Raw genomic sequence first — 27,605 nt, 5'->3', positions numbered from 1 at the left:
GAGCGGCGGCTGTAGCGGGCGGCCCCCTGCCGGCATAAGCCTCTGGGCGGGTCTCTCTGGCGACTGGCGGACGCCGCGCCCAATTGCGTACCTGCGATTGTTTGTTTCCGCCCATCCCTCCCCGGGGACCCGTACTTCCTTGATAGACAGTTCGCCCCCCGGCGCTGTTACGTAAGGGGCGGGTCAACTGCAGCCCCACCCGAGCTGATCTTACTTGATTGGCAGGACGGACTGCTGTCGTCCCACCGCCCCCGGAAGGACGTCCTTGATGGACAGGTGCGAGAGCCACTTGGCGGCGGGAGGCTGGGCGGAAGCGTCCGGGTCCAGGGGCTTGGGGCAGGAGGCGGAGCCCTACGCCGAGGGCAGGGCGGGGCGGGGAGCGGCCAGGGGCCGGGCTGGCTCTGCAGCCTGAGATGCTGTGGGGCCGCGGCGGCGCTCGGCAGCCGGGAGCTCTGCTTTGAAGGCGCTGGGGTGAGGTGCATATCTCGGCCGGCTGGTAGGTATGCGAGGGTCGAGGAGTCCCTAAGCCCCGGCCGCCAGCGTCTTCAGGCCCGGCGTTTGTCTGCCGTGCCCGGCGCTCCACGACGGCGGCCGCGCTGGGACACGGGGGCGGGGCTGGGCACCTGTACGCGTTTGCAGGCACCTGCTGCGTTGGCCGTCGTGGAGCCCACAGCCCGCAGCTGGGGCTTGCAGCTCGAGCTGGGCCGGAGGAAGGGAGGCGGCACCCGCCCTCTTCAGCCCCACACCCTGGCTGAGGGCGGGCAGCGCCGAGTCCGGAGTCCCGCAATCCCCTCTCGGGAGAGACTGTTGGGTCCCAGGCTCGTCTCGGGGGAGCTGCAAGGTCGGGACACGGCCCCCGCCTTGCATCACCTCGAGACAGGTTTGTCCAGATTCCCTGCGTGCCCGGAGACTGGTTTCTGCGCCAGGGCGAGGGTGCCGGTGTGAGCCGGCTACGAGGCCCGGCTGCCATAGGCCGGGCTGCGGGCTCTGCCCTGCCGTGGAATCTTAAACCTGTTCGGGGGGCTGATGGATTAAGTTGGTGCCTGTGGAGGCTCTGGGGCACTAGCTTTGGCTCTGCCAGGGTACGTTAGTACGGGCTGCGTTAGGACATAAAGGCAGGCAACGTCGTGTTTTGTTCTCGGGGCTGAACCAGCAGAAAATCAGAAACTGTCGCCTGGTGACAAGGATGGAGCCTGTTTAACTCCATCTACGTCATTCTTGTTGGAGCACGTCATACTGAGCCTGTCATAGACTGAACTCCTAATAAACGGTGTGGCTAATGCCCCAGAAGTGTGCTGGAAACATCAGGTTTTTAAAACAAAAACCCACCGGCGAGCAGGGCAGCAGTCCTGGGTGCAGAACTGGGGGCGAGTTGACGGGATTCTTAAAGGCAAAGGCAAATGTGTTCAGCCTGGGAAGGGGCTGACGGGGGGCTGCTCCGGCGCTGTGCATGCGCACGTGCCTGCAGGGTGTCCCCCGCGCGGTCCGTGCGACATGACAGTGTGGTGCACCGCCTCGCTGCGGGGTCTGGAGCTCAGTGATGGTCTCGTATGGGCCAGACAGGAGCGTGCGCCAGCGTTTGGGAGCCGCAGTCATTTCACGTGTCACTCTGCAGAGAGCCGTCAGCGCTCAGGACCCAGGATCCTCATTCCTCCGCCTTAATTATTGGGCGGCATTATCTTTTGGAAATCAAAACAGCAGTAATAGGCAGTGGCCGGACCTGGAAGACCTGGTCCCCACCCATAATGTCACAGACTCCACAGAGACGCCCACGGCCGAGCAGGGCAGCCTGCCGGAGGACCTCGGGTTAGGGGCTGTGGCTTTTCCGCGCCTTGTCACCTGCGGTCGTTTCACCGGCGCTGCTGGCAGCTCTGCCTTGGACGTGCCGGAGCCTGGCGGGGACTCGCCGGAGCTTCTCCGTATTTTTAGTAAATGACCCCCTGACTCTGTGACCTTTGAGACATGCTTTGCCATATGCTACTAGAGGCTTCCCCTGGAAGAGCTGTGTTTGTGAGATGTCTGTTTCGCACTCCTCATTTGCATTTGTGTGTTGCTTGGCGATTCCGTCAGTGCCTCATCCTGCAGTTTCCAGATTTGCAGCAGTTAAACAAAAAGGGAGGGGCCAGACAGGACCCGGGAGCTCTCTGTGTTACCTACGTAGGTGGGCTCTGTCTTCCCTGTGTAGTTCTTGGGCTGCTAGTTTTGCTGGAGGGAATCGTTTGTACTTGAGACAGTCTTAAACCAGCCACCTTGGAGCTTTATCATTTGTTCCCATAAGCCTGGGAACAGTGATAGAACTTTTGCCTGAGTGGGTACAGGGCATTCTGAACCTGGCTTTCCCATTCATTAAAAGCCTAGATGTTATGCTAGTTGCACAACTGTTGTAGTCCGTATCTTCAGACTTTGTGATACCAGAGTTGAGCTGGGGTACCGACTATTCTGAATCCTAGCTGGGGGGACCTGGTGCCCAGATTCTTGTGGACATCTGGAGGTAGGACAGAAATTAGAGCCAGAAGAGGGAGGGGGTACAAAGAGGAAGGTGATGCCCGAAGAAGCCATTCATGAAGATACCTCGAGACATTTTCCTGGGTTTGTACAGCTTGTATTATCTAACATTATATCGTGTATCAGAAAAGTTAGTTTCTGCCCGCTGCAGAAGTTGTAACTGATGGTGCCGGCCTGTTTCTGTGTTTCCCCGTGTTTTAAGGTCACGCGAATGCTGAGGACGGAAGCGTTGGATGACACGCACCACTGGATTTCTCTGCTTGGCGCACACGTTATGAACCCTTTCTGGAGCATGTCTGCAAGCTCCGTCCGCAAAGTAGGTGCAGCTAACACAGGGCAGACCCGGGCTTCTCTTAGCTAAGGAGGTCAGACCAGAGGCCGCCTGGAAGCCTAACCAAAGCACTGAATTTTTCTAGCTTCTACTTTGGAAAAATAATAATCTCATCTCAAACAGAAATCATTCTGGCAGTCACGGTTCCAAGATGGTTTTCGTTTAGGTTACATTCACGCGGGATGGGAATTTGTGACGTCGTTGTAGTCGTTTTTCTATTCAGCTTCAAGATTCTGTGGTTAGAGAAGCTTTGGGAAAGGTCAGAAAAACGTGGCCAGGGCAGACCTGAGGGACACTTAATTCTTCTGAATAAAAAGGTTATTTTCACAACCTGTGACTCCACCTCTGGGAGGACACTACAGTTTTCTTTCTTCTTTACACTTGATCTGCAGTTAATTAAGTAACAGCCTGTGGTTGTACCTGTGCCACGGAAGAACCTGTGAGACGGTGGTGAAGACTCTGACTCACATCAGCCTGTCTGTGACGAAGGCTGGCGCTCTGTGCTGTAGCATTCCAGGTGCAGAAACATTCATTAGGGCCGAGATCGAATCAGAGCTCAGGAAGTGAGACAGCTTCTACCCGAGTGCTGACTCAGTCATCCCTCAGCACCCGGGTACAAGGGGACCTCTCCCGTCCTCTGCAGTGGTCTGATTGCTTAGTAACCTCTTGTCCTTCTGGAGGGTGGGGCACCAGGAGGAACCATTTCTTTACCTGTCCTAGTTGATCCTGCAAGTACTGTGTTGTCCTTACAGAATTAGCTAATCAGAGCGTCTTCCCAGTGCTTTAGTATGGCTTCAGCCTTGTCCCCTCCTGGCAAAGGACTTTCAGGTTGTCTTGATCAGCATTAGACTGATCTTGTCAAAGAGCAGTTCTAGCTTGTAGCTCATGGAAGTAATACCTACTGTGTGATTTAAAATCACCCTAACGCCTCTTCTCACAACTTCCTCTTGAATAGCGATCTGATGGTGAAGAGAAGACCTTAACAGGGGACGTGAAAACCAGTCCTCCACGAACTGCACCCAAAAAGCAGCTGCCTTCTATTCCCAAGAATGCTTTGCCCATAACTAAGCCTACATCTCCTGCCCCAGCAGCACAGGCAACAAACGGTACCCATGCTTCTTACGGACCCTTCTACCTGGAATACTCTCTTCTTGCAGAATTGTAAGTCCTTGCCAAACTCCCTGATTAGATTATGAATGATCCTCCTTGAAAAAGGAAACTTACTCTGGCGGGCTGAATAAGTGGCAGCTGTCAGGCTCACCCACATTCCCCTCCAGTATCGGCCATAAAGGATGTAGAACTGTGGAGGCTTAGGCGGGTGATAAGATCTTTCTTAACCAAGACCTGGGTGGTGTTCTATAAATGGCCTTTCTAAAATATTCTGATGCTTATGTAGAGGTGGGGAAGTCAGACTTAGAGGCAGAAGTGCTTTAGTTTCCATGTTAGTTTTAAAGAATCTGTAGTCGATTGGAACTTAATAACTTAATGTTGAACTTTCTTTCTATGAGAGGAATTGTTTACTTCCTGAAGAGTTTTGTAGGAGGTGGGACGGTGGGAGGAGAGTGGCAGTCCCTTGTCTGTTGGGTCAGACCTAGCAGGAAGGTTGTGCTGCATTTTGGTTGTCACCTTGTAAGAGGCATCCGGGTCCCAGCAGGGAGGAGGGATCAGGAAGCCAGACCTTTGGACTCAACAGCTGAGGGACCTGGAACTGCTGGCTTAGTGAAGAGAGAACTCAGAGCACTCATTAAAGCTGTCTCCATGTATGTGAAGGTCTGTCATTAGAAGGGGGTGGACTTACTCGACATGAATCTCAGACAGGACTGGGCAGTCACAGGGAGGTTTACAGAGCTGACTGCATGTGAGTAACAGCGTGGCTAGTCTCAGCCGTCTGCACCTGGGCTTAAGTTTCAGCTGTCTCTAGAGTCCAAGGAGGTGAGCGCTTGCATGCAGTGCTAAGAGGGACAACACAGTGCTCAAATGTCATATGGCCTTAGATGGAAAATGATTTGATAATTGTTGAACAGATAAAAGTTTAGAGAATTAATTTCTATAATTTTTAAATTCTTGTGTCTGTAAACTTTAAAAAAAATTATTTATTTGAAAGGCAGAGTGACAGATCTTCCATCCACTGATTTACTCCCCAAATGGCAAGAGGCAGGAACTCCATGTGGTCTCTCACGTGGGTGGCAGCGGCCCAAGCACTTCCTCTGCTTTCCCAAGCACATCAGCAGGGAGGCAGCGCAGTCAGGACTGGGACTGGCACTCCCAGGTGGGATGCTGGCTTGTGGCACCACAGCGCTGGCCCCTGTGAACTTATTTTAAAATTATTGTTGGGGCGAACATTTGGCACACTGATTAAGCTGCTACATTGAATGCCTAAATTCCTTATGGGGATGCCTGGTTCAAGTCTTGTTTTTTTTTTTAGGGGTAGAGTTACAGATAGACAGAAAGGTTTTCCATCCTCTGGTTCACTCCCCAAATGACCACAACAGCTGGAGCTGCACCGATCTAAAGCCAGGAGCTTCTTCTAGGTCTCCACATGGATGCAGGAGCCCAAGGACTTGGGCCATCTTCCACTGCTTTCCCAGGCCATGGCAGAGAGCTGGATCGGAAAGGAACATTCAGAACTAGAACCAGCGCCCATGTGGGATGCTGGCGCCATAGGTAGAGGCTTAGCCCACTACACCACAGTGCTGGCCCCTCTTCTGTTTCTGATCCAGCTTCCTGCTAATGCACACCCTGGGAGGCAGCAGATGATGGCTCAAGGACTTGGGTCCCTGCCGCCCACCTAGGAGACCCAGATGGAGTTCCAGGTGCCTGACTTTGCCCTGGCCCAGCCCTGATTCTTGCAGGCATTTGGGGAATGAGCCAGCAGATGGAAAATCACTGGCTCTCTGCATTTCAAATAAATGAAAATGAACTTAGAAAAAAAGCGTTTAGTGTCCTTGACACCGTCCCCCTCCCTGTCACCCCCAGTGTGCTGCAGCTGTAGTGGTCAGAGGGTCTAAGGCCCCAGTGTAACTGGCTGGGTGTGATTTGGTAGCAGTGGTCCTTTGAGCTTCATAATGGAGGCCTTGTGTTTGAGGCTGGGCAGTGAGTTGGACAGGCTTCCATTGTGGGGATTAAATCTGCTGTGTATTGAACACAAAATTGCCTTTTCTGACCAACTTCACATGCCTACCAGCCACGCTGCTGTTGACATGCTGAATCGTAGTGACTTTAAAAAATGGGGTAACTTTAAAAGTTACTAAAAAGAAGCGTGATGGCAAATAGGTGATAAAAAACCAAGAGGCCCCATAAGCTACTTCTCACTAAAATTCAGGATAGGCAGGTTAATGTGTTTTCAGGCCCTAGGGTAAACATTTTTGAGGTCTGGTAACAGCCTCACCTGTTTGGACGCAGAGCTGCAGGGAACAGGGCAGAACGGCTGTGGGTAGCTGGGTCTTATTAAAACGAGTGCAGGCTTCGTGTCAGTTTATTGGCCTCCCTTTGTTTTGGCAGGTTTCCTACTCCCTGGCAAGGCCCACGAAGTTAAGTGTCTGAGCTAGGGGGTGACCCTGGGGACAGTATAGTTGAGAGCCCCACACCGATGCCCGCTCTCACCAAGCAAATCCCAGCCCCACCCTCTGCTGTGTGATGTGGTGGCTCAGCCTCAGAATGATAACGAAAGGACAGCAGTTCCATGGAGTCTTAATTTTTTCTTATTACTCTAAGTTGCATTTAAAACAGTTTCTGAACGTGTGTGAGGTCTGTGTACAGTCACAAAAGCTATTAATATCACATACTCATTTATTTCAAATTTCATGTCCGGAACGGGGAGTTGCACTGTTCACATCACCTGCAGCCTGTTTTCTGGGAAGGAAGCCCAGTTTTTTGAATATCTCTGTTGGGCTTTAATTTCTAAATGTGAGGCCTTTCGTGGCTCACACATTTGTCTGAGATCGGGTGAGGAAGCCAGTAAATGGGGAGCGATCTGGGCAGATGCTCAGCAGAGGGGATGCCCCGCACTGGCTGCCTGTGAGGGCGAGGCACCTATCTCAGCAAGCGGAAGTGGGGTGTCGCTGCGTCCATCCGCGCTCATTTTCTGCTGCTTTTTTTGTAGTACCCTGGTTGTGAAGCAGAAGCTACCGGGTGTCTATGTGCAGCCGTCTTACCGCTCTGCATTAAGTAAGACAAGGATTCCCTCTTAATTTCCAGCATATTTGACCCCTTAGACACAAAGTTAGGCCCGGCTGTTTTTGTCTTCCTGCAGTGTGGTTTGGAGTGATATTCATCCGGCATGGACTTTACCAGGATGGCGTGTTTAAGTTTACAGTTTACATCCCTGATAACTATCCCGATGGTGACTGTCCGGTAAGGGGCTGCAGCCTGACTGCACCTGTGGGGTTTCATTTGGGGAGGGGGGCTTAAGGAGGAGGAGGATTCTTTGGTTCTTCTGCTGACCTAATAGTTTTTATGATTTCAGCTCCCCAAAATGATTGCCCGCGCCCCCCCCCCCCCCCCCAGTCTTTCAAGGGGGTCTTGTGCTCTGTCACACCACCCATCCTGTCTTTAGCTTGATGACTGCTTTGCTCAGGGTGTGCGGGTGAGGCTGGAAGCGGTCCTGGTGATGCTTGTGTGGTAGTGGAGGAGAGGGACTTGTTTCCCTTCTGTGGCCAAACTCAATTTCACAGGAACTGGTAAAAGTAGTGAGGCTCCCTCTCTGTACATAACACGAGTGCCTTGTCTGTCCCAAAGCTCCTTTTATGACAAACTCTGTGGCTCTGATAAGCTCACCGCTTGCATTAAAAGGACGTCTCTCTTCACTGCAGCGCCTGGTGTTTGATATTCCCGTCTTTCACCCACTAGTGGATCCCACCTCAGGGGAACTGGATGTGAAAAGAGCATTTGCAAAGTGGAGGTCAGTAAAGAAACCTTTCTTTACTGACAGGAGCCAGCGGGAGGCGGCCTCAGTAATCATGCCCTGTGTCCTTTTAGGCGGAACCATAACCATATCTGGCAAGTGTTAATGTATGCAAGGAGAGTTTTCTACAAGATTGATACAGCAAGCCCCTTAAATCCAGAGGCTGCAGTACTGTACGTTACTTCTGCTTTGTTATTTACGATAAATTTGAAAATGCAGCTAAGCAGATTAAGTTGGTAACTTTTTGATGTACGCTCTTAACACAGGTATGAAAAAGATGTTCAGCTTTTTAAAAGTAAAGTGGTTGACAGCGTTAAGGTGTGCACTGCTCGTCTGTTTGACCAACCTAAAATAGAAGACCCTTATGCAATTAGGTGAGTGCTGCGCCATCAGGTGAACTGTCCTTTGCCGTTCTGGACTTCCACTCTCCAGATGGTCTGAGAGAATTTAAAAGAAATGTGTGTCATCTGTCAGCCTACAACCTCTACGTTTAGTGTCAGACTCGATTTCTAAGGCCTCTTGGGCTCCTTCCTGAGACAGTTTTGTATCATCTGGCACATTGTGCCAGGAGCAAGCTATTTACTGACTTTGCTTTCCTAAGGATCCTCGTAGTGTACTAGCACAGTCACATGTCAGGTGCCTCTCTTATCCTGCCATATACCCCCATCACGTTAGATGAAAGAGGGGTAACGGAACAGTGGAGGGTGGTGGGCTCCTGCAGCAGCGTGATGCTGGGTCTCGGGGCTCCATGAAGGAGGAGGCTCTGTGAGGAGCACTGAGAACGAGGAAATTGGAGGTTCAGCTCTCCGGCAGCACTGGCACTGCTGGGGAGGCAGTGCAGCACAGTTAAGAGCTGCGGCTCAGCATACAGACTGTTGGCTGGCCTTTGTCCTGCTTAGCTCTGGTTAATTTTGCTGTGCCTTGCAGTCTTCATCTTCAGTTGTACTTCAGGGGTTGATGAAGGGGTTAAAGAGATGATCCACATATACAAGATACAGTTATGACAAAGTTACTTAGATAATGTCTAAAATACATTTTTTAAAGTGTCGCTTCCTAGTTAAGTTTTGTTAGGGAAATTGGCTTAGTTATTGAAAACTGGGTGTTAGAGATTTTTAATGCCTTTCTCTCCATTCAGCTTTTCTCCCTGGAATCCTTCTATACACGATGAAGCCAGAGAGAAGATGCTTACGCAGAAAGTAAGTAGATAACCAATTTTTTTTAAACTGTTAACTCAGTGTTTCTTTTCTAAGATATCTTCGCTGGAGACCAGTCATTCCATACAAATACCAGTTTGAGAAATAAGTTTACTCAGTGCTGAGATCTCTTCATCAGTCATTTTTTTGTCTGTGTTTTGATTGTGCCTAGAAGAAGCCTGAGGAACAGCACAATAAAAGTGTTCACGTCGCTGGCCTGTCGTGGGTAAAGCCTGGCTCAGTACAGCCTTTCAGTAAAGAAGAGAAAGCAGTAGCAACTTAGAGAGATGGTGAATCTGGTGCACCATGCACTTTCCTGCTGGACTCTGGCCTGGTGACAGCTGCCCAATGGCAAAGGACTGCCTGAAGAGTAAACTGTGTGGACAATGACTGACCATCAGTGTTCTCCATATGTGTAGGTTCTCGCAGCAGGCTTTGGAAACCTCTCTTTAAGTAATGCATTACTTCTGTCAGAAGTGTCCTAGGGCGGTTATCTTGGGTCTATACTCCAAATTATTGGGGACCTTGAGGCTTAAATATTTTTCTGGATGTAATACTAAAGGTAAGTTGCATTCATGTAAACTAGTAGAGCAGACAGACTTCAACACTATTTGGTGGTTTCAGCTGTCCATACGTCAGGATGTGGAGAAGGGAATCGCAGAGCTCAGCACTTTGGAGTGGAAGACCATCTGAATCTGTCTTCAGCCTACTGTCTCACTGAGTTCCCTACTGCTGTCACTGAGAAATGCATTAGACGAGTGAGAGGAAACCAGAACACTGTTCATAGTTGGTTTTTTTTTTTTTTAAAGCAAATCACTTACTGTATTTTTATGGCAGGAGGGAGAAAAAGTGTTAAACGGTTTCTAATGATGTCAGATATTTAAATATGAATGACTAATGTGTTTAGTAGAGACAAAATAAACCAATAAATGATCATCCTTTGTCATTTATGTAGGAAACTAAATACCCTTTTCTCAGTATAACTAAACAAAAGACTAATTTATAAATGCTTTATTGAAAAATAGTTATTTTCATATAAAATTACAGTAGCAGTAAGTACGTTGAGAGGTTTTATAAATATTTTTGTAGAACACTATTCTAACTGAATAGTGGGAGTTCCGTATTTCCTTTAGAGCATTATGAAGTTACCTAGTAACTTTGTTTTATACCGATTCAATTTACAATTGAATTTTTTCCCTAATAAGATTATTAATTCAACTTTAAAACTGCTGGAACAATAGTGATTAATAAAGATATATACAGATAATTCAATAGCTGTTAAATAACATTTTCTAATTTGTATAAATGGTACTGTGTAATAATAAAAACTGAAATTCTCCAATCAGTTTTTTTAAACTGCTAGGGACATGCCCAAAGACACTTTGAAATATATCACCTTAACAGACACATCTTTTGGATAACTACCTCCCAAAGGAAGAGGTCATAATTTTTCATATTACTTTCCTCAGTCTAACTTGATTTAAAAATCTTCACTCAGCCATCTCATCCCTACATAACAACAAAAAACTGGAGAATTTAAAACACATGCCCAAAAGGTGGCTAGTGGGGCTTTAACAGTTTTAAAAAAGTACAAAAGCATAAAGGAAAATATTGAATGTTTAGTCTAAAAGTTTTGTACTTAATAAAGTTCACATTGTAGAAAGTGCCATCACAAATATACAGCAAAATAAGGGGTACAAAATCATGCATTTTACAGCCCTAAAGTGCCGCCACTCAGACATTGCACAACTGAACAAGCGCTTTTCACACCGCACCACGCCTCATGGGACAAGGGAAGAAGTGCACAGGGGACAAGAGCCTTCGGCTGGTGGCCTAGGCCCTCCAGACCTGGGCAGTCTCCTTTTTTTCTATTTCAGGAGGACTAGAGCTGACCAGCAACAGGCTGGAATGAACTGCAGAGTTCCTCTGCCAGAGCTGTCATCAGACGCCTCTCATGCTCAGATTTGAGCAGACTTTACTCCCCGGCAGTGCTCATAAAAGCTTTGCCAAAGGGTGAAGAATCCAACTTTGGATTCTAAGCAGTGATAATGGTGAGTGCTGAATGGTAGGGAACAGGTGAAATGAATAAGAATCTCCTAAGGCTACCAGAGGGATTAAGTCCACTCCTCATGTTTCTAACAGGTTCCAGCTGACTGGCTGGGTTAAGGAAAGGGGGTCCATAAAGTAGCATGCATTAAATGATGCTACTACCTCAGGTTTGTGCAGAGACAGTTTAAATACAAGAGACTGACCTCAGTGGGAACCTCGGTCGTTAGCTACATCTTGGAGACGGCGTAATAAGGCAGAATGATTTTCTGGGCAAATTCGTTTTGCAGGTGATTCACTTCCATCTTCCAGAAGAATACCTCTCTTTTTAGTTGGAGTTTCTCCTGTTCGTATCATACTGTTAATTTCTCTCAGTCTCTGATGGGGAAAAATAAATACAAAATCTTGAATGCTAAATACACACAGTTTAGCATGAAGTCGTCAAAAAGTGCATATTATGAAAACACTGCAAGGATTTAAACTTTTTTTTACGCCAAAATATACTTCTTTTAATTCTATTTACCCACAAGTATTTTTGTGTATGGTTTGAGCTATTTATACAGTCAACATTATCTTAGACTCCTATATACTGATATAAATTTTTTTTTAAAGTTTTTTTTTTTTTTTTTTTTAAATTTATTTGAAAGAGTTACACAAAGAGAGGAGAGGCAGAGAGAAAGAGGTCTTCCATCTGCTGGTTCACTCCCCAGATGGCCGCAACGGCCGAAGCTGCGCCAATCGGAAGCCGCGCCGATCCAAAGCCAGGGGCTTCCTCCGGGTCTCCCACGTGGGTGCAGGGGCCCAAGAACTTGGGCCATCTTCCACTGCTATCTCAGGCCATAGCAGAGAGCTGGATGGTAAGTGGAGCAGCCAAGACTCGAACTGGCGCACATATGGGATGCCGGCGCTTCAGGCCAGGGCGTTAACCCACTGCACCATAGTGCCGGCCACCTGATATATAAATTCTATCACATCTTTCCAGGCTATACAATATGCTATATAGCATGTCTGTACCATAGGCTAATATTCAATGAATTATTCATGTGCAGAATCTTTCTCAAATTCATACATATGAAGGGTCTCTAAAATGTTCATGAAAAATATATATTTTGGGGGCCAGCACGGTGGGGTAATAGTAACCTCTGCCTGTGGTGCCAGCATCTCATATGGGTGCTGGTTTGAGTCCCAGCTGCTCCACTCCCAATCCAGCTCCCTGCTAATGGCCTGGGCCCCTGCACCCATGTGGTAGACCAGGAAAAATTTCCTGGCTTTGGATCAGCCCAGCTCCAGCTGTTGCAGCCATTGGAGAGTGAACCAGTGGATGGAAAACCTCTCTGTAACTCTACCTCTCAAATGTTTTTTTTTTTAAATTTTGAAAAACAATGGACTTAAACTGCTTTGCATCAAAATAAGCTTTTTAATTTCAAAATACACTTTTTAAGATCAGTCTGTCTGATTCATTCCCTAGATGGCCATGCAGCCAGTGCCGTAACAGGGCAAAGCCAGGAACCAGGAGCTTCATCCGGTTCTCCCATGTGGATGGCAGGTTGGGCCATTCTCCACTGCTTTTTCCCAGGCTCTTAGCAGGGAGCTGGACTGCAAGTGGAGCAGCCGGGACTCAAACCAGCATCCATGTGGGATACGCCAGTGGCATAGGAAGCTTTATCCACTACACTACAACACCAGCCCCCTTTGCCATGTACATTTTGAAGTACCCTTATATGCTAGAAAAGGTAAATTTGGTATAAATGCTAAAGGAAAGAAAAAACACATTTTATGGTTTACTGTCCTGCCTGTTTACATTATCACTTCCTGGGAGGACCTCAAATTTTAGAGAAGTGGCACTGTGGCGAAGCAGGTGAAGCTGCTGCCCGCGATGCCAGCATCCCCTCTGGGCACCAGCTGGAGTCCCAGCCTCTCCACTTCTAATCCACCTCTCTACTAACAATCCTGGAAAAGCAGCAGAGAATGGCCCCAGTGGGTTCCTGCACCCACATACACCCTGGTTTCAGCCTGGCCCACCCCCAACCCTTGTGGCTATTTGGGGAATGAAGCAGCGGATGGAAGACCACTCTGGCTTGCTCTTTCTCTGATTCTGCCTTTCAAATAAATACATTAAACCTTATTGTGAGTTTCTTCAATAAATGATCACAACTTTTAGATTACCAGTTAGAGAAAAGTTTGTCATCAAGACTTAATAGGTGATACCCGAGACTAACTGAGACTATTACAAAGAAAGAAGTAGCTTGGGTGCAGAGCTGACATTCACCAGATGCCACAAAAGATCAGAAAATATTAAGACTGTTAGTGACACTTGTTAAAGGCAGTTTCAGTGCTTTAGTACAGCTTGTTGACAAATACCTTCAATGAATTCCTCCCAACTTTTTTTATGAGCAATACTATTGTATTTTGTTCTTCAACAAGTTGTACCAATAGTCCTATGTCAACCATAAGACTAAAACTGTCTTTTCTCCAGAAAATTCCCTCATGTCCTATTACAGGCAACCTACCCCTAAGCAACCATGGCTGTTTCCTGTCGTTGTGCCTTTTCCATTTCTGGAATTTCAGCAAGTAGCCTATTGAATCTAGTGTCTTTCCTCAAGCAGGAATGCATCCGAGATTCAACTGTGTTGCTGAGTATATCAGCAGTTTCTTTTTATCGCAAAGTCATTTTTATAAACACTTTTTATAAGTGTATCTTTTTATTGCAAAGTCATGGTTCACTGGATGCCCTGCATCTGTTAGCCATCTGGTGGCTGTAGGTTGAGTTCCTGGGACTGTGTACACTAGACAGTATCACTCTCTGCCTCTCAGAAAAACATTTTGGTGCAAACAACTATAAAATCCACGCATGCTTTTTTCCATGAACTTTTTGCAGACTTACATATATGGACTCAAAAAATGTTTGCTACTAAAATATACTTCTTGGGATTCTATTTTCCATTAACTTTTTAATGTACGCTTGTATTTCCAACCCTAAAGTTCTCAAAAAGAAGCCAACGAGGCACAGTTTTTGCTCTATTGGGACTTAACTGGTCACTGCTGCCTGGCACTTCCAGTAAGTGCCTGGTCTTAGGTTCGTAAAGGACAAGACTGAAGTTATGCTCACCTTTGATGGGCTGTTGCTGAAGTAGTAGAAAATCTTTTCTCGAGGAGTAAGCATCGTTTCATTTTTATGTGGGGAAATGTAGACAGGATGATTTTGAGACAACTGTATTCGGCGAGGAGAGCCTGTTCTTACAAATGGGTAGGGAGACAGTGGAGGCGCATCCATCTGTTAAAAGAAAAAATCCGTTAAGTGTAAGACAAAGATTTTTAAACTAGATGTTGCTATTGAAAATAGATATTTTATGGAGTTGATGTATAAAACTAGTTTTATGAATGATAAACAGTGATGTATATATGAGGAGAAAAGAAGAACACAGAAAGTTAATTTCCAGGTCACCACCATGGTTACATACTAAACAGTCTGAACCCATGGAGGCTGTCTTTTGTTCTACTGCACTTGGGAGGGAATTCAGATACAACCTTATTCTTGTTGATGGTTAACAGCAATAGAAATTATATAGGTTAGGCAGATTAAGTATTTGTACAACTAGTTTATATGTAGAACAGGTCAAACAGATTCCTTAGTTCTCACAAGTGACAAAGCATGCGATGATCCTTGTCACACTCACCACGTTTGCCTGTGAATATTTCATGGCAAATGTTTTAATCTGCTTTATGTAGACGTTGTTGTAGAACTGGATGAGGTCTCCCCTCTCCTCCTCTTCCATGTCACTGTTGGCGCCGGTGAGGCGGGTGGGTGTAGGGGGAGCACTGCTAGGCTGTGGGACAGGCAGTGTGCTGCTTGACCTCATGACAGGACTCGAGTCTCTGCTGGCTGCAGCGAGAGCAACAAAGCATGGGAACCACAATGACATTGAGTACAGACTGTTTTAAGAAAATGCAGAAGGCAAAAGGCACTTACCTGCATTCCGTCTTAATGGCCTTAACTGGGCACACTATTCTTCATACCAAGAAGCAGAGCTCAGCTAGCGTGATCAGCGATCTACCCCCACGCCATTACTCCAGCAAGGGCTTACTCAGCGGCTTCCGTTAGTGAGTTACACCAGCAGTCTAGGATCTGAGCCCTGCACCAAGTGGTGCAAACCAGCAACTAAGGGTGCCGTTTCCTTAGCCTGACTCCAACCACCACGGTGAACCCTCCTGCAACTAGGCCAGCAGAGTCTTGCAGAAAACCTTCAAAAGCAATATTCTGCACAGTATGCTTCAAAGATACAGACTGAAAAACAACTTTGCCACTAAATTTGGATTTGGGTTTACTGTTCCAAGAAAACCTTGGCCAATAAAACATTTTTCATGTTTCTTCAGTAGACATTTCATTTAGTGAGACTTAGTATTCTAGGCCTAAAAAATAAGAAAAGCTCCTAATGGGCCGGCGCCGCGGCTCACTAGGCTAATCCTCCGCCTGCGGCGCCGGCACTCCGGGTTCTAGTCCTGGTTGGGGTGCCGGTTCTGTCCTGGTTGCCCCTCTTCCAGTCCAGCTCTCTGCTATGGCCCGGGAAGGCAGTGGAGGATGGCCCAAGTCCTTGGGCCCTGCACCCGCATGGGAGACCAGGGGTGGGAAGGACCTGGCTCCTGGCTTCGGATGGGTGCAGTGCGCTGGCCGTGGCAGCCATTTGCGGGGGGTGAACCAATGGAAAAGGAAGACCTTTACCTCTCTCTCTCACTAACTCTGCCTGTCCAAAAAAAAAAGAAAAGAAAAGCTCCTAATGTTGTTTTGTAATAGTTCATAAAGATCCCACTTACTTCTGTCTCTGTTCAGCTCTGTTGGGGAATTCTGATGGCTTCTGCTATCACTGCTGCCAGAATTTCTTCTTTTTCTTTTCCCTTTTATCAAAACACTTCTATATACCTTTAGAAAGACAATCAGAAGGGGGCAGGAAATTATGTGTTGAGCGCATCCTAGATGACAGGATCTTAACATGTATCAGTTGATTCTCACAACAGCCCCATGTAGTCTAGTTGTCCTGCTCAGGGGAAGTTAAGAATGCAGCCGGTTAAATAATGTATCTAGGATTTACATCAGCCTGTCTGGCTTTACATTCAAGTACTGCCTATGGGGCTGCAGTGCAGCGACAGTACCCAACCAGAAAGTCAAATCATATGCAAAGGCAAATGTAAATATCTAGCACACATGGGGCCGGCGCTGTGGTATAGTAGGTTACGCCTCTGCCTGCAATGCCAGCATCCCATATGGACACTGGTTCGAGTCCCAGCTGCTCCATTTCCAATCCAACTCCCTGCTAATGGCCTGGGAAAGCTGTGGAAAATGACCCAAGTGCCTGGTCCTCTGCACCCCACATGTAAGACCCAGAAGAAGCTCCTGGCTTTGGATCAGCCCAGCTCCAGCTGATGCAGCCATCTGGGGAGTGAACCAGTGGATAGAAGACCTCTCGCTCTATCCCTCTGTATCTCTATCTCTGCCTCTCAAATAAATAAAATCTTAAAAAAAAAAAATCTAGCACACTTCTCTTTTAGAGACAAATGAATGCTAATAAAAATTCAGTGGGTAGGGCTTGCTCTGTGGTGTAGAAGGTTAAGCCTCCACCTGCAGTGCCAGCATTCCATATAACTGCCAGTCAAGTTCTGGCTGCTCAGTGGAAGATGGCCCAAGTATTTGGGCCTCTGAACCCACGTGGGAGACCCAGAAGAAGCTCCTGGCTCCTGGCTTTGGATTGGTCTAGCTCCGAATGTTGTGTCCATTTGGGGAGTGAACCAATAGATACAAGATCTAGATCTCTCTCTCTCTCTCTGCCTTTCAAATAAATAAATTAAAAAAAAAAAAAAAAGACATTTACATGGGTTTGAAACTTTAATAGTATCTTGGTTAATGTACAGCACTGCATTTACTAAACCAGCCTGAAAGGTGACACAGAAACCAAATAATTTCTTAATCTGCATCCATTTTGTGACTCTCTGAATTAAGAAATATTTAACACTGGCAATGCCTTCTGAAAAAAGAGGTGTTAAAATCACCAACTCGAGGCCGGCGCCGTGGCTTAACAGGCTAATCCTCCACCTTGTGGTGCCGGCACACCGAGTTCTAGTCCCGGTTGGGGTGCCAGATTCTATCCCGGTTGCCCCTCTTCCAGGCCAGCTCTCTGCTATGGCCCGGGAAGGCAGTGGAGGATGGCCCAAGTCCTTGGGCCCTGCACCTGCATGGGAGACCAGGAGAAGCACCTGGCTCCTGGCTTCGGATCAGCGTGATGCGCTGGCCGCAGCGGCCATTGGAGGGTGAACCAACGGCAAAAAGGAAGACCTTTCTCTCTCTCTCTCTCTCTCACTGTCCACTCTGCCTGTCAAAAAAAAAAAAAAAAAAATCACCAACTCGTGGCTAGCACTGTGGCACACACAGTAGGTTAAGTCAGCACCTGCCTCCCATATGGGCACCAGTTCGTGTCCCGGCTGCTCCATTTCCCATCCAGCTCTCTGCTTATGGCCTGGGAAAGCAGTGGAAGAGGGCCCAAGTGCTTGGGCCCCTGCACCCACATGGTGGACCCAGAAGAAGCTCCTGGCTCCTGGCTTTGGATCAGCCCACTCCCAGCTATTGTGGCCATTTAGGGAGTGAGCCAGAAGATGGAAGATCTCTGTCCCTCTCTCTCTAACTCTGCCGTTCAAGTAAGTAAGTAAATCTTAAAAAAAAAAAAAAAAAAAACAGAAAACAGAATCAACTAGGGTTAACTTTTTGTATTATTATAGACTGAAAGCTTTATTTTCAGCCTCAAAAGAAAATGTGGTTACCTGGCTCCGAGCCTGTGGCTGAGTCCTGTAACAACGCATGATATTCTGGAAGGACCTGTCGTCTTTTGTCACCTGGCGAAGAATAAAAGAGCTCTCAGAGAAAGATCGGTTTCCAGCAATGGTATAAGGAGGGCAGTCAACCTGCTCTACAAGGAAATAGTGCAAAACAGAAAAAACCCGCAATTTAAAGGGTCTGGAGGGGACGGAATTGTGGCACAGTGGGTAAAGCCATCGCCCGAGAAGCTGGCATCCCATATGGGCACTGATTTGAGACCTGGCTGCTCCACTTCTGATCCAGCTTCCCCCTGATGTGCCTGGGAGATCAGTGGGGAATGGAAGAATGGCCCAAGTGTTTGGACCCCTGCAAACTCGTGGGGGATCTGGAGGAAGTTCCTGGTGTTGGCTTTGGCCAGCCTGGGCCATTGTGGCCATTTGGAGAGTGACCCAGTGTACGGAAGATCTCTATTTCTTCCTCTCTCTGCGTAACTGTGCCTTTGAAATAAATAAATAAATCACTGAAAAACAAGTATCAGGGCCAGCGCTATGGTGTAGCGAGTAAAGCCGCCACCTGCAGTGCCAGCATCCCATATGGGCGTTGGTTTCAGTCCCAGCTGCTCCATGTCTGATCCAGCTCTCTGCTATGGCCTGAGAAAGCAGTAGAAGATGGCCTAAGTCCTTGGGCCCCTGGACCCATATGGGAGACCAGGAAGAAGCTCCTGGCTCCTGGCTTCAGATGGTGCAGCTCCAGCCATTGTGACCATCTGGAGAGTGAACCAGCAGATGGAAGACCTCTCTCTCTCTCTGCCTCTGCCTCTGTAACTCTGCCTTTCAAAAATAAATAAATAAATCTTAAAAAAAAAAAAAAGTCAGTAAGAATAGCAGGGGTATGGTAAATTCAGCAGGAACAGAAGGGGTGTGGTATAAGAGCCAAGACCTGAGTTAGAAAAGTACAATGACTAGAGGGAAAAATCTATCAGAGGATGAAAATAGTAATTTAAACTAGCAAACCAGTGGATGGAAGACCTCTCTCTCTCTACCTCTTTCTTTCTGTGTAACTCTGACTTTCAAATAAATAAATAAATCTTTTTTTAAAAAAAGTTCCTCCATGGCAAGAGTCAAGTAGAAATCAAAAAAGAAATCTTAAGCTATTTTGAGACATATACAGAAAAAACCCAAAACCTATTAGATGAAAGTAACACTGTGCTTAGAGGGAAATTGATAGTGTTAATCCCTATCCTAAAAAAGATGATACTGGCCGGCGCCGCGGTTCACTAGGCTAATCCTCTGCCTGCAGCGCGGGCACACCGGGTTCTAGTCCCAGTCGGGGTGCCGGATTCTGTCCTGGTTGCCCCTCTTCCAGCCAGCTCTCTGCTGTGGCCCGGGAGTGCAGTGGAGGATGGCCCAAGTGCTTGGGTCCTGCATCCCATGGGAGACCAGGATGAGCACCTGGCTCCTGCCATCGGATCAGCGCGGTGCGCCGGCCGCGGCGGCCATTGGAGGGTGAACCAACGGCAAAGGAAGACCTTTCTCTCTGTCTCTCTCTCACTGTCCACTCTGCCTGTCAAAAAAATAAAATAAAATAAAAAAGAGGATACTGAGATTTTAAAAAAGATAGTAAGATACTAAATTCACTACCTACAATCCATCTAAGGCACTAGAAAAAGAGCAAAAACTAAACCTAAAATAAGCAGACAGGGAAATAAAAACTAGAGCATAAATTAATGAAATAAAGAATAAAAAATGCCTTCTGAAAAAAGAGGTTTTAAAATCACCAACTCGAGGCCGGCGCTGTGGCTTAACAGGCTAATCCTCCGCCTTGTGGTGCCGGCACACCGAGTTCTAGTCCCGGTTGGGGCGCCAGATTCTATCCCGGTTGCCCCTCTTCCAGGCCAGCTCTCTGCTATGGCCCGGGAAGGCAGTGGAGGATGGCCCAAGTCCTTGGGCCCTGCACCTGCATGGGAGACCAGGAGAAGCACCTGGCTCCTGGCTTCAGATCAGTGCGATGCGCTGGCCGCAGCGGCCATTGGAGGGTGAACCAACGGCAAAAAGGAAGACCTTTCTCTCTGTCTCTCTCTCTCTCACTGTCCACTGTGCATGTCAAAAAATAAAAGAAAAAGAAAAAATAACCAATGATTCATACTTCACTGATAAGAACAGATGCTTTCCCTCTAAGACCAGGAACAAGACAAGGATTTGTGCTTTCAACACAGTACTGGTAGTCCCAGCCAGGGTGACTGGGGAGAAAGAAAACATGTTCAGTTAAGACAAGAAGTAAAAAAAAAAAAATTAAGATTTATTTATTTATTTGAAAGACACAGATAGAGAGAAGGACAGATAGAGATCTTCCATCTGCTGATTCACTAACCAAATGGCCACAATGGTCAGGGCTGGGTCAGGCCAAAGCTTGGAGCCAGGAGTTTCCTCTAGGTCTCCCATGTGGGTGGCAGGGACCCAAGCACTTAGGCCATCTTCCAATGCCCTCCCAAGCACAACAGCAGGGAGCTGGATCAGAAGAGGAGCAGCTGGGACTTGAACCAGCACCCATACGGGATGCCAGCACTGTAGCCAGCAGCTTAATGTTCTATGCCACAGTGCTGGCCACAAGAAATAAAACTATAACCGGATTACGTGATTATTGTACATAGAAAATCCTAAGGAATCCACTAAAAATCTATTAGAATAAGTTTATCAAGCTTGCTAAATACTAGATCAATTGTATTTCTGTACACTGGCAGTGAACATACAAAAACTGAAATAGTTGCATTTACAAAAGCATTAAAAGAGATATGTCAGAGTGGGTGTTGGGTGCAACAATTAGGACGCTACTTGGGAGGCCCATACCCCCTACTAGAACACCTGGGTTAAAGTCATGGCTCTGTTTATGATTCCAGCTTCCTAATGCGCACCCTAGGAGGCAGCATGGCTCAAGTCCCCATCATCCATGTGGGAGACCCAGAGTAGGTTCTGGACTCCTACTTTCTTTTTTTTTTTTTTAAAGATTTATTAATTTATTTGAAAGGCAGAGTTACAGAGAGGCAGAGGCAGAGGCAGAGGCAGAGAGAGAGAGAGAGAGAGAGAGAGAGAGAATCTTCCATCAGCTGGTTTACTCCCCAGATAGCACCAGGAGCCAGGAGCCAGGAGCTTCCTCCCCATCTCCCACACAGGTTCAGGGACCCAAGAACTTGGGCCATCTTCCTCCTCTTTCCCAGGCCATAGCAAGAGAGCTGGATCGGAAGTGGAGCAGCTGGGACTCGGACCGGCACCTACATGGGACGCCAGCACTGCAGGTGATGGCCTTACCCACTACGCCACAGCACTAGCCTCTGGAATCCTAATTTCTAACTGGCTGATATGGGCAGTTGATGAGTAAACCAGCAGGTGGAAGACTCTCACTCTCTCTCTCTGCCTTTCAAATAAATACAGAAATACAAATAAAAAAAAAAAAAAGCAAAAAGAATATGTAAGGGACAGGCATCTGCCCTAGAGATAAAGCTGCTGGTTAGGACACGTGTGTCTCACACTGGAGTAACTGGTCTCGATCCCCAGCTCCAGCTCCTGATTCCAGAGTCCTGCTAACCTGGACCATGGGAGGCAGCGCTGATGGCCCAAGTAGCTGGGTTCCTTCCACCTACATGGGAGACCAGGATTGAGTTCCTGGCTCCAGGTTTTGTTTTGTCATCATCCTCCTGCAAAGCTGTTGTGGACATGTGGGGAGTGAACCAGGGGATAGAAACTTACTCTGTTTCACTCTTTTCCTCATTTGAAAAAAAAAAAAAAAAAAAAAAAAAAAAAAAATTAGGGGCCAGCATTGTAGCTTAGCGGATAAAGCCGCTATCTGTAGAGTGAGCATACCATATGGACGCTAGTTCAAGTACTGGCTGCTCAACTTCTGAACCAGCTCCCACCTAATGCACCTGGAAAAGCAGTGGAAGATGGGCTCCTGCACCTACGTGATAGACCCTGAGGAAGCTCCTGGCTCCTGGTTTCGGCCTGGCCCAGTTCTAGCTGTTGCAGCCATTTGGGGAGTGAACAAGTGGATGGAAGACCTCTCTTTGTCTCTCCCTAAGTGCCTTTCAAATAGATAAAATAAATCTTAGAAAAAATATGTTAAGAATAAATTTAATGAAAGTACTGAAGTTATAATCTAAAAAGTATAAAACATTTTTGAAAGAAATTACAGATCTAAATAAATATAAAACATCTCCTGTTCACAGATCAGAAGACTTGCAATTGTTAAGATGGTAATACCCCCAAATTGATGTACAGATTCAATGTAGCCCTATTAGACGTCTAGCTGACTCTTTTGTAACCTGATTTTAAAATTCATATGAAATTTCAAGGGACTCAGAATGGCCAAAAGAATCTTAAAATGAAAAACCAAAACAAATGAAAAGGTGTGTAAGATCATTGATCATTAGATAAATGCAAATCAAAAACACCATGAGATAGCATTTCACCGCCACTATAATGGCTAGAATCAAAAACTAAGATAATGGCCAGTGAAGCATAATAGATGCTTAGTATTAATTAAGCAAATACAAACCAAAACCACAATGAGATATCACTCAATACTGTGGTAGCTAGGCTATAATTTTTTTAAAAAATAAGAAAACATAAAATTAGTTGGCAGGAATATGGAGAAATGGGATCTCTTTTGTATTTCTGGTAGCAATAAAAGATGAATAAAAGATGAAGACAGCATTGTTGTTCCTCAGAAGGTTAAACACACATAATCCTGCAATTCCACTGCTAGAGGTAAACCCAAGAATTGAAAATAGGCCCTCAAGTACACACACACACACACACATATTCATAGCAGCACTATTCACAGCAGCCAAAGGATTCAAACAGCAATGACCACTACTAAGCAAAATGTGATACATCCATACAATGAAATATCATTCAGCCACGAAAGGGGACAGAGTTCTGATACCTGTTACAACATGATGCACCTTAAAAACATCCTAACATTCCTACGAAAGAAGCCACATACAAGGGTACTTTAAAAAGTTCATGAAAAAACAGAATTAAAAGACAAATTTTGGTGCAAAACAGTTGAAATCCATGTACTGTTTTGAAAAATATATTATTTTCATTAATATTTTGAAGATCTCTCAGTTGTATGGATTCCAAAAGATTTTTAGCACCAAAATTTTGTTCAATTCCATTTCCACTAACTTTCTGAAGCACTCTTAGATTGTATCATTCCATTATATGAAATATCAAGAACATAAATTCAGAGTAAGAAAGCTAACTGGCAGTTACAGGGGGATGTGGGAGGGAAAATAGGACAAAATCACTTAATGGGTAAGGGGTTTTACTTCACAGCAATGGAAATGTTTTGGAATGTAAAGAAGGTGGTAGGTTTACAACACTGTGAATGTATAATTTTTTTTTTTTTTTGACAGGCAGAGTGGACAGTGAGAGAGAGAGACAGAGAGAAAGGTCTTCCTTTTGCCGTTGGTTCACCCTCCAATGGCCGCCGCGGTAGGCGCGCTGCGGCCGGCGCACCGCGCTGTTCCGATGGCAGGAGCCAGGTGCTTCTCCTGGTCTCCCATGGGGTGCAGAGCCCAAACACTTGGGCTATCCTCCACTGCACTCCCTGGCCACAGCAGAGAGCTGGCCTGGAAGAGGGGCAACCGGGACAGGATCGGTGCCCCGACCGGGACTAGAACCCGGTGTGCCGGCGCCGCAAGGCGGAGGATTAGCCTGTTGAGCCACGGCGCCGGCCAACACTGTGAATGTATAAATACCACTGAGCTGTCTTCTTTAAAATAGTGACCATATATATTAGTTATTTTTTAAAAAACCAAAGCATAAAAAGTATTTATGAGAAAGTGAAGAAATTAAGACCTTCACATATTATTGGTGCGTATGTGAAATGGTACAAAACTCTGGTTAAAAGTCTGCCAGTTACTATATGTCTCAATAATTCTTTACTAGATATTGTAGCCTTGAGAACACAAAGCATACATCCACACAAAATCTTGTACACAAATGTTAATAGCATTCATAACAGCTAAAAAAGAAAAACATCTCAAATGTCCAGTGGATATTTCTATGCATCTATCTATAAAACAGAATATATTTTAAAATTGTGAATACTGCACATATCTGTGAATATACAGATATTGTATATGTAATGTAAGACACATTAAGTATACATTTTAAACGAGTGAATTACATATCAATAAAGCTGTTAAAAATGTTTTGGGTAATAAAGTAGCATCTTTGCCTTTTCAGTTCCAAACAGTCCTCACCTTGGCCATCACATAAATGGCGCACATTAACAGCTGGTCCAGATGTCTGTCCATCATAAGTTCAGGACATTGAATTATGGAGAATTCAAAGCAGGTCCAGATTTTTTTCCTCAGTTCATCTGAAATATCTAGTTTAGCACAAAGATCTCGAAGGCGGACACCTGCTAAATGATAAACCTAACAGATAAAAAACATGTCAATCTTTGTTCAATACTTGTATTTCCTAAGCTCATGTTCTGTTAAGAGTACATGAAGAATTACCTTTCTAAAGAAAAGTGATAAAGAACTGGTCTTCCTGGGTCTAATATTGCTGCTGGTTAAAGGCTGGCCTTGTTTCGGGGGTTGTCCACCTGGGGAAATTTGCTGAATGGCCACCTGGCCAGGAACTTGCAAAGTTGTTCCTGTCACCTGGTGAGAGTTCAGACTTCCGGCCAGGGCCTGAGCACTGAGAGGCTGGAGAGAGCCAGCCACAGTTTGTGCCTGTCCCCCAACATTGACTTGGACTGGGAAGAATGTTATCCCTCCATTTTCATTGGCAATACCTAAAGTTTGTTACAGGAAAAAAAAAAAAAAAAAGAAGAAAATGTTGATAATACATTTTCTCCAGGCAGAGGTTTCCAATTTCTCCCCTCTCAAACCCTGTCTTCCCCTTTCTCCCCTGTGCCATATCATCAAAATCTCAGGTAACTCAATATCCAACTCTGCCTTCCTTACCTTGTACAGGAATGGTCACTGTTTGTCCATTGTTGGCTGTGACGGTGGCTGTTGCCATGGTGACCAAGGTCTGTCCAGGAACTGGTGTGACAGAAACCGGCTCCCCAGATACATTTTGCATGGGGACGGCATTGACGAGGGGCTGTGGAGGAATGCGCCCAGGTGTCCCTCCATCAGAGGGGCTGTCATTGTCAACAAATAGCCGCCTTCTGGTAGTGCTGGCTGTTGGGGAGCTGTACCGGTCATATAATGTAGTTGGAGAGGTTATGCCTAGGGTCAAAGCAAATCACACAAATCATTTCAACTCAGAGATTGAGACCAGACCTCCATCTAAACTCTTATGTTCAGGGGCCAGTGTCGTGATGCAGTGGGTAAAACTGCTGCCTGTGATGCTGTCAGACCATATCAGTACTGCTTTGAGTTCCAGCTACTCTTTTTTTTTTTTTTTAAGATTTATTTATTTGAAATGCAAGAGTTACAGAGAAAGGGAGGAGAGACACAGAGAGAAATCTTCTACCTGTTGGTTCATTCCCCAAATGGCTGCAACAGCCAAGGCTGACCAGGCTGAAGCCAGGAGCCTGGAACTTCCTCTGAGTCTCCCACATGGGTACAAGGGCCCAAGAACTTGGACCATCTTCCCAGGCACTTTAGCAGGGAACTGGATGGGAAGTGGAGCAGCCAGGATTTGAACTGGCAACCATATGGAATACCAACATCATAGGCAGCAGTTTTAGCCAGTACACCACATTGCCAGCCCTGATAATTCACCTGGGACAGCAGTGAAAGATGGCCCAACAACTTGGACTCCTGCCACCCACACAGGAGACCTGGATAGAGCTCTAGGTTCCTGGCTTTGGCCTAGCCCAACCCCAGCCAAAGTAGCCATTTGAGGAGTGAATCAGTGGATGGAAGATCTCTGTCTCTCCCTTTCTTTCCATAACTCTGCCTTTCAAATCCATAAATAAATCTGTTTAAATAAACTGTTACATTAAGAAATTACTGTTTGAGATTTCAAAATTTAAAAAACAAACAAAAATTACAGAATAGCTTGCCTATAAATCTGCCTATGCAAATTCAACCAAAGACTACTGAAAGCAAAATTTTTTTTTTTTTTTTTTTTGGACAGGCAGAGTGGACAGTGAGAGAGAGAGAGACAGAGAGAAAGGTCTTCCTTTGCCGTTGGTTCACCCTCCAATGGCCGCCGTGACCGGTGCGCTGTGGCCGGCGCACTGCGCTGATCTGAAGGCAGGAGCCAGGTGCTTCTCCTGGTCTCCCATGGGGTGCAGGGCCCAAGCACTTGGGCCATCCTCCACTGCACTCCCTGGCCACAGCAGAGAGCTGGCCTGGAAGAGAGCAACCGGGACAGAATCCAGTGCCCCGACCGGGACTAGAACCTGGTGTGCCGGTGCCACAGGCGGAGGATTAGCCTAGTGAGCCGCGGCGCCGGCCTGAAAGCAAAATTTTTAAATGGAGTTTTTCTTTGTCTCACAGTGCTCCCTTTTACACTCCACTTTCCATAAATCAAACTAGGCTTTGGCCTTGACTACCACATAGCTTTCATGATTTTGAGGCAACTTAATGAATAAATCCATTTTTATATAATATTTCTGACCACATTAAATTTAACACTCACGGATGAAATGATTTCACTGTGAAGCCTCACTTGACAAGCAGACATGATGGTAGTAACTTTCCCCTGGTTTTATATATTTTCCTCTTTGTATTTTTCCAGATTAAAAAAAAAATACTAAAGCTTAATCGTGTTCTTTAGCAAAGGAACTCAAAAAGTTTGTGGAAAAAGTGAAATTAAAAGATAAGTTTATTTTGGCATAAAAATTTTAAAATCCATGCACATGAGGGGTCCTCAAAAAGTTCATGGAGGGGCTGGCATTCTGGTACAATGGGTTAGTCTGCCACGTGTGATGCCAGCATCCCATACCAGAGCACCAGCTGAGTCCTGGTTACTCCACTTCCAATGCGGCTTCCTGATAATGAACCTGGGAAGGCAGCAGCAGATGGGTCCCTGCCACCAAGTGGGAGGCAAGGATAGAGTTCCTGGGGCCTGACTTTGGCCTGGCCCAACCCTGGTTGTTGCAGCCATTTGAGGGGTGAACCAGCAGCTGGAAAATCTCTCTTGCTCTCTCCGTTGCTCTTTCAAACCAATTAATAAATAAATAGTTATAGAAGTAAGATTAATAGAATGTGTACTATGAAAAAACTATGAGGGCTAGCGCTGTGGCATAGCAGATTAAGCCTCCACTTGTGGTGCCGACATCCCATGTGGGCACTGGTTCGGGTCCTGGCTGCTCTACTTCTGATCTAGCTCTCTGCTATGGCCTGAGAAAGCAGTGGAGAATGGCCCAAGTGATTGGGCCCCTGCACACATGAGGAAGACCTAGAGGAAGCTCCTGGCTCCTGGCTTCGCCTGGCTCAGCTCTGGCCCTTGCAGCCATTTAGGGAGTGGGAGAGTGGGCCAGCAGATGGAGGACCTCTCTCTCCCTCTCTCCCTGTCTGTAGCTCTGCCTCTCAAGTAAATAGATAAATAAAAAAAAAAAAAAAAAGAAAGAAAAAACTATGTATGGACTTCAAAATTTATTGTACCAAAATAAACAACTTTCAATTCCATTTTCCATGAACTTTCTAATATAATCCCATTGTTTAGAGTCATTTAAGCTTAGTTTTTACAAAAAGCATTACTGAAATACAGTTCACACAACATGCATTTTACCCATTTAAATGAACTTGCGAGGACAAAATTAATCCTGTTCGTGCCCTCATTTAAGGGGACTGAGGATTAATAGCAGAACCAATAGCCAACAGGACAGATGTCATGACTGTTCAGCTTC

The 27,605-nt window shown here is 46.2% G+C and overlaps 2 protein-coding genes across 4 annotated transcripts in view; one reads left to right on the top strand and one right to left on the bottom strand.

Annotated features, from left to right (window-relative positions):
* Nucleotides 1-257: 257 nt before the first annotated feature.
* Nucleotides 258-9,868, top strand: AKTIP (AKT interacting protein). 3 transcript variants are annotated; one of them, XM_062177522.1, is made up of 10 exons: nucleotides 258-276; nucleotides 2,708-2,821; nucleotides 3,792-3,997; nucleotides 6,939-7,003; nucleotides 7,089-7,189; nucleotides 7,648-7,736; nucleotides 7,814-7,912; nucleotides 8,006-8,113; nucleotides 8,875-8,935; nucleotides 9,105-9,868. In XM_062177522.1, the coding sequence occupies exons 2-10, from the start codon at nucleotides 2,717-2,719 to the stop codon at nucleotides 9,213-9,215; spliced, it is 945 nt and encodes a 314-aa protein (XP_062033506.1). In that variant the 5' UTR covers nucleotides 258-276; nucleotides 2,708-2,716; the 3' UTR covers nucleotides 9,216-9,868. The 3 variants fall into 3 exon arrangements, with proteins under 3 accessions (XP_062033506.1, XP_062033507.1, XP_062033505.1); XM_062177523.1 differs by lacking the exon at nucleotides 258-276 and adding an exon at nucleotides 373-496 and having other exon boundaries at nucleotides 9,108-9,868; XM_062177521.1 differs by lacking the exon at nucleotides 258-276 and adding an exon at nucleotides 373-496.
* A 60-nt stretch (nucleotides 9,869-9,928) lies between these two features.
* The window catches only part of RBL2 (RB transcriptional corepressor like 2), a 57,305-nt gene continuing 39,628 nt past the window's right edge, over nucleotides 9,929-27,605 (bottom strand). The window contains exons 15-22 of the mRNA XM_062177520.1: nucleotides 24,760-25,029; nucleotides 24,307-24,587; nucleotides 24,046-24,222; nucleotides 17,786-17,857; nucleotides 15,791-15,896; nucleotides 14,656-14,861; nucleotides 14,088-14,252; nucleotides 9,929-11,356 (exon numbers count right to left, since the gene is read on the bottom strand). Coding sequence (XP_062033504.1) covers nucleotides 11,186-11,356; nucleotides 14,088-14,252; nucleotides 14,656-14,861; nucleotides 15,791-15,896; nucleotides 17,786-17,857; nucleotides 24,046-24,222; nucleotides 24,307-24,587; nucleotides 24,760-25,029 — 1,448 coding nt within the window. The 3' untranslated portion in view covers nucleotides 9,929-11,185. The remainder of the gene's footprint in view (nucleotides 11,357-14,087; nucleotides 14,253-14,655; nucleotides 14,862-15,790; nucleotides 15,897-17,785; nucleotides 17,858-24,045; nucleotides 24,223-24,306; nucleotides 24,588-24,759; nucleotides 25,030-27,605) is intronic.

Source organism: Lepus europaeus, chromosome 19 (genome assembly GCF_033115175.1).
Source record: "Lepus europaeus isolate LE1 chromosome 19, mLepTim1.pri, whole genome shotgun sequence".
NCBI lineage: Eukaryota > Metazoa > Chordata > Mammalia > Lagomorpha > Leporidae > Lepus > Lepus europaeus.
The sequence above is the reverse complement of the archived record's forward strand: the minus strand, read 5'-3'. Positions and strand labels throughout refer to the sequence as shown.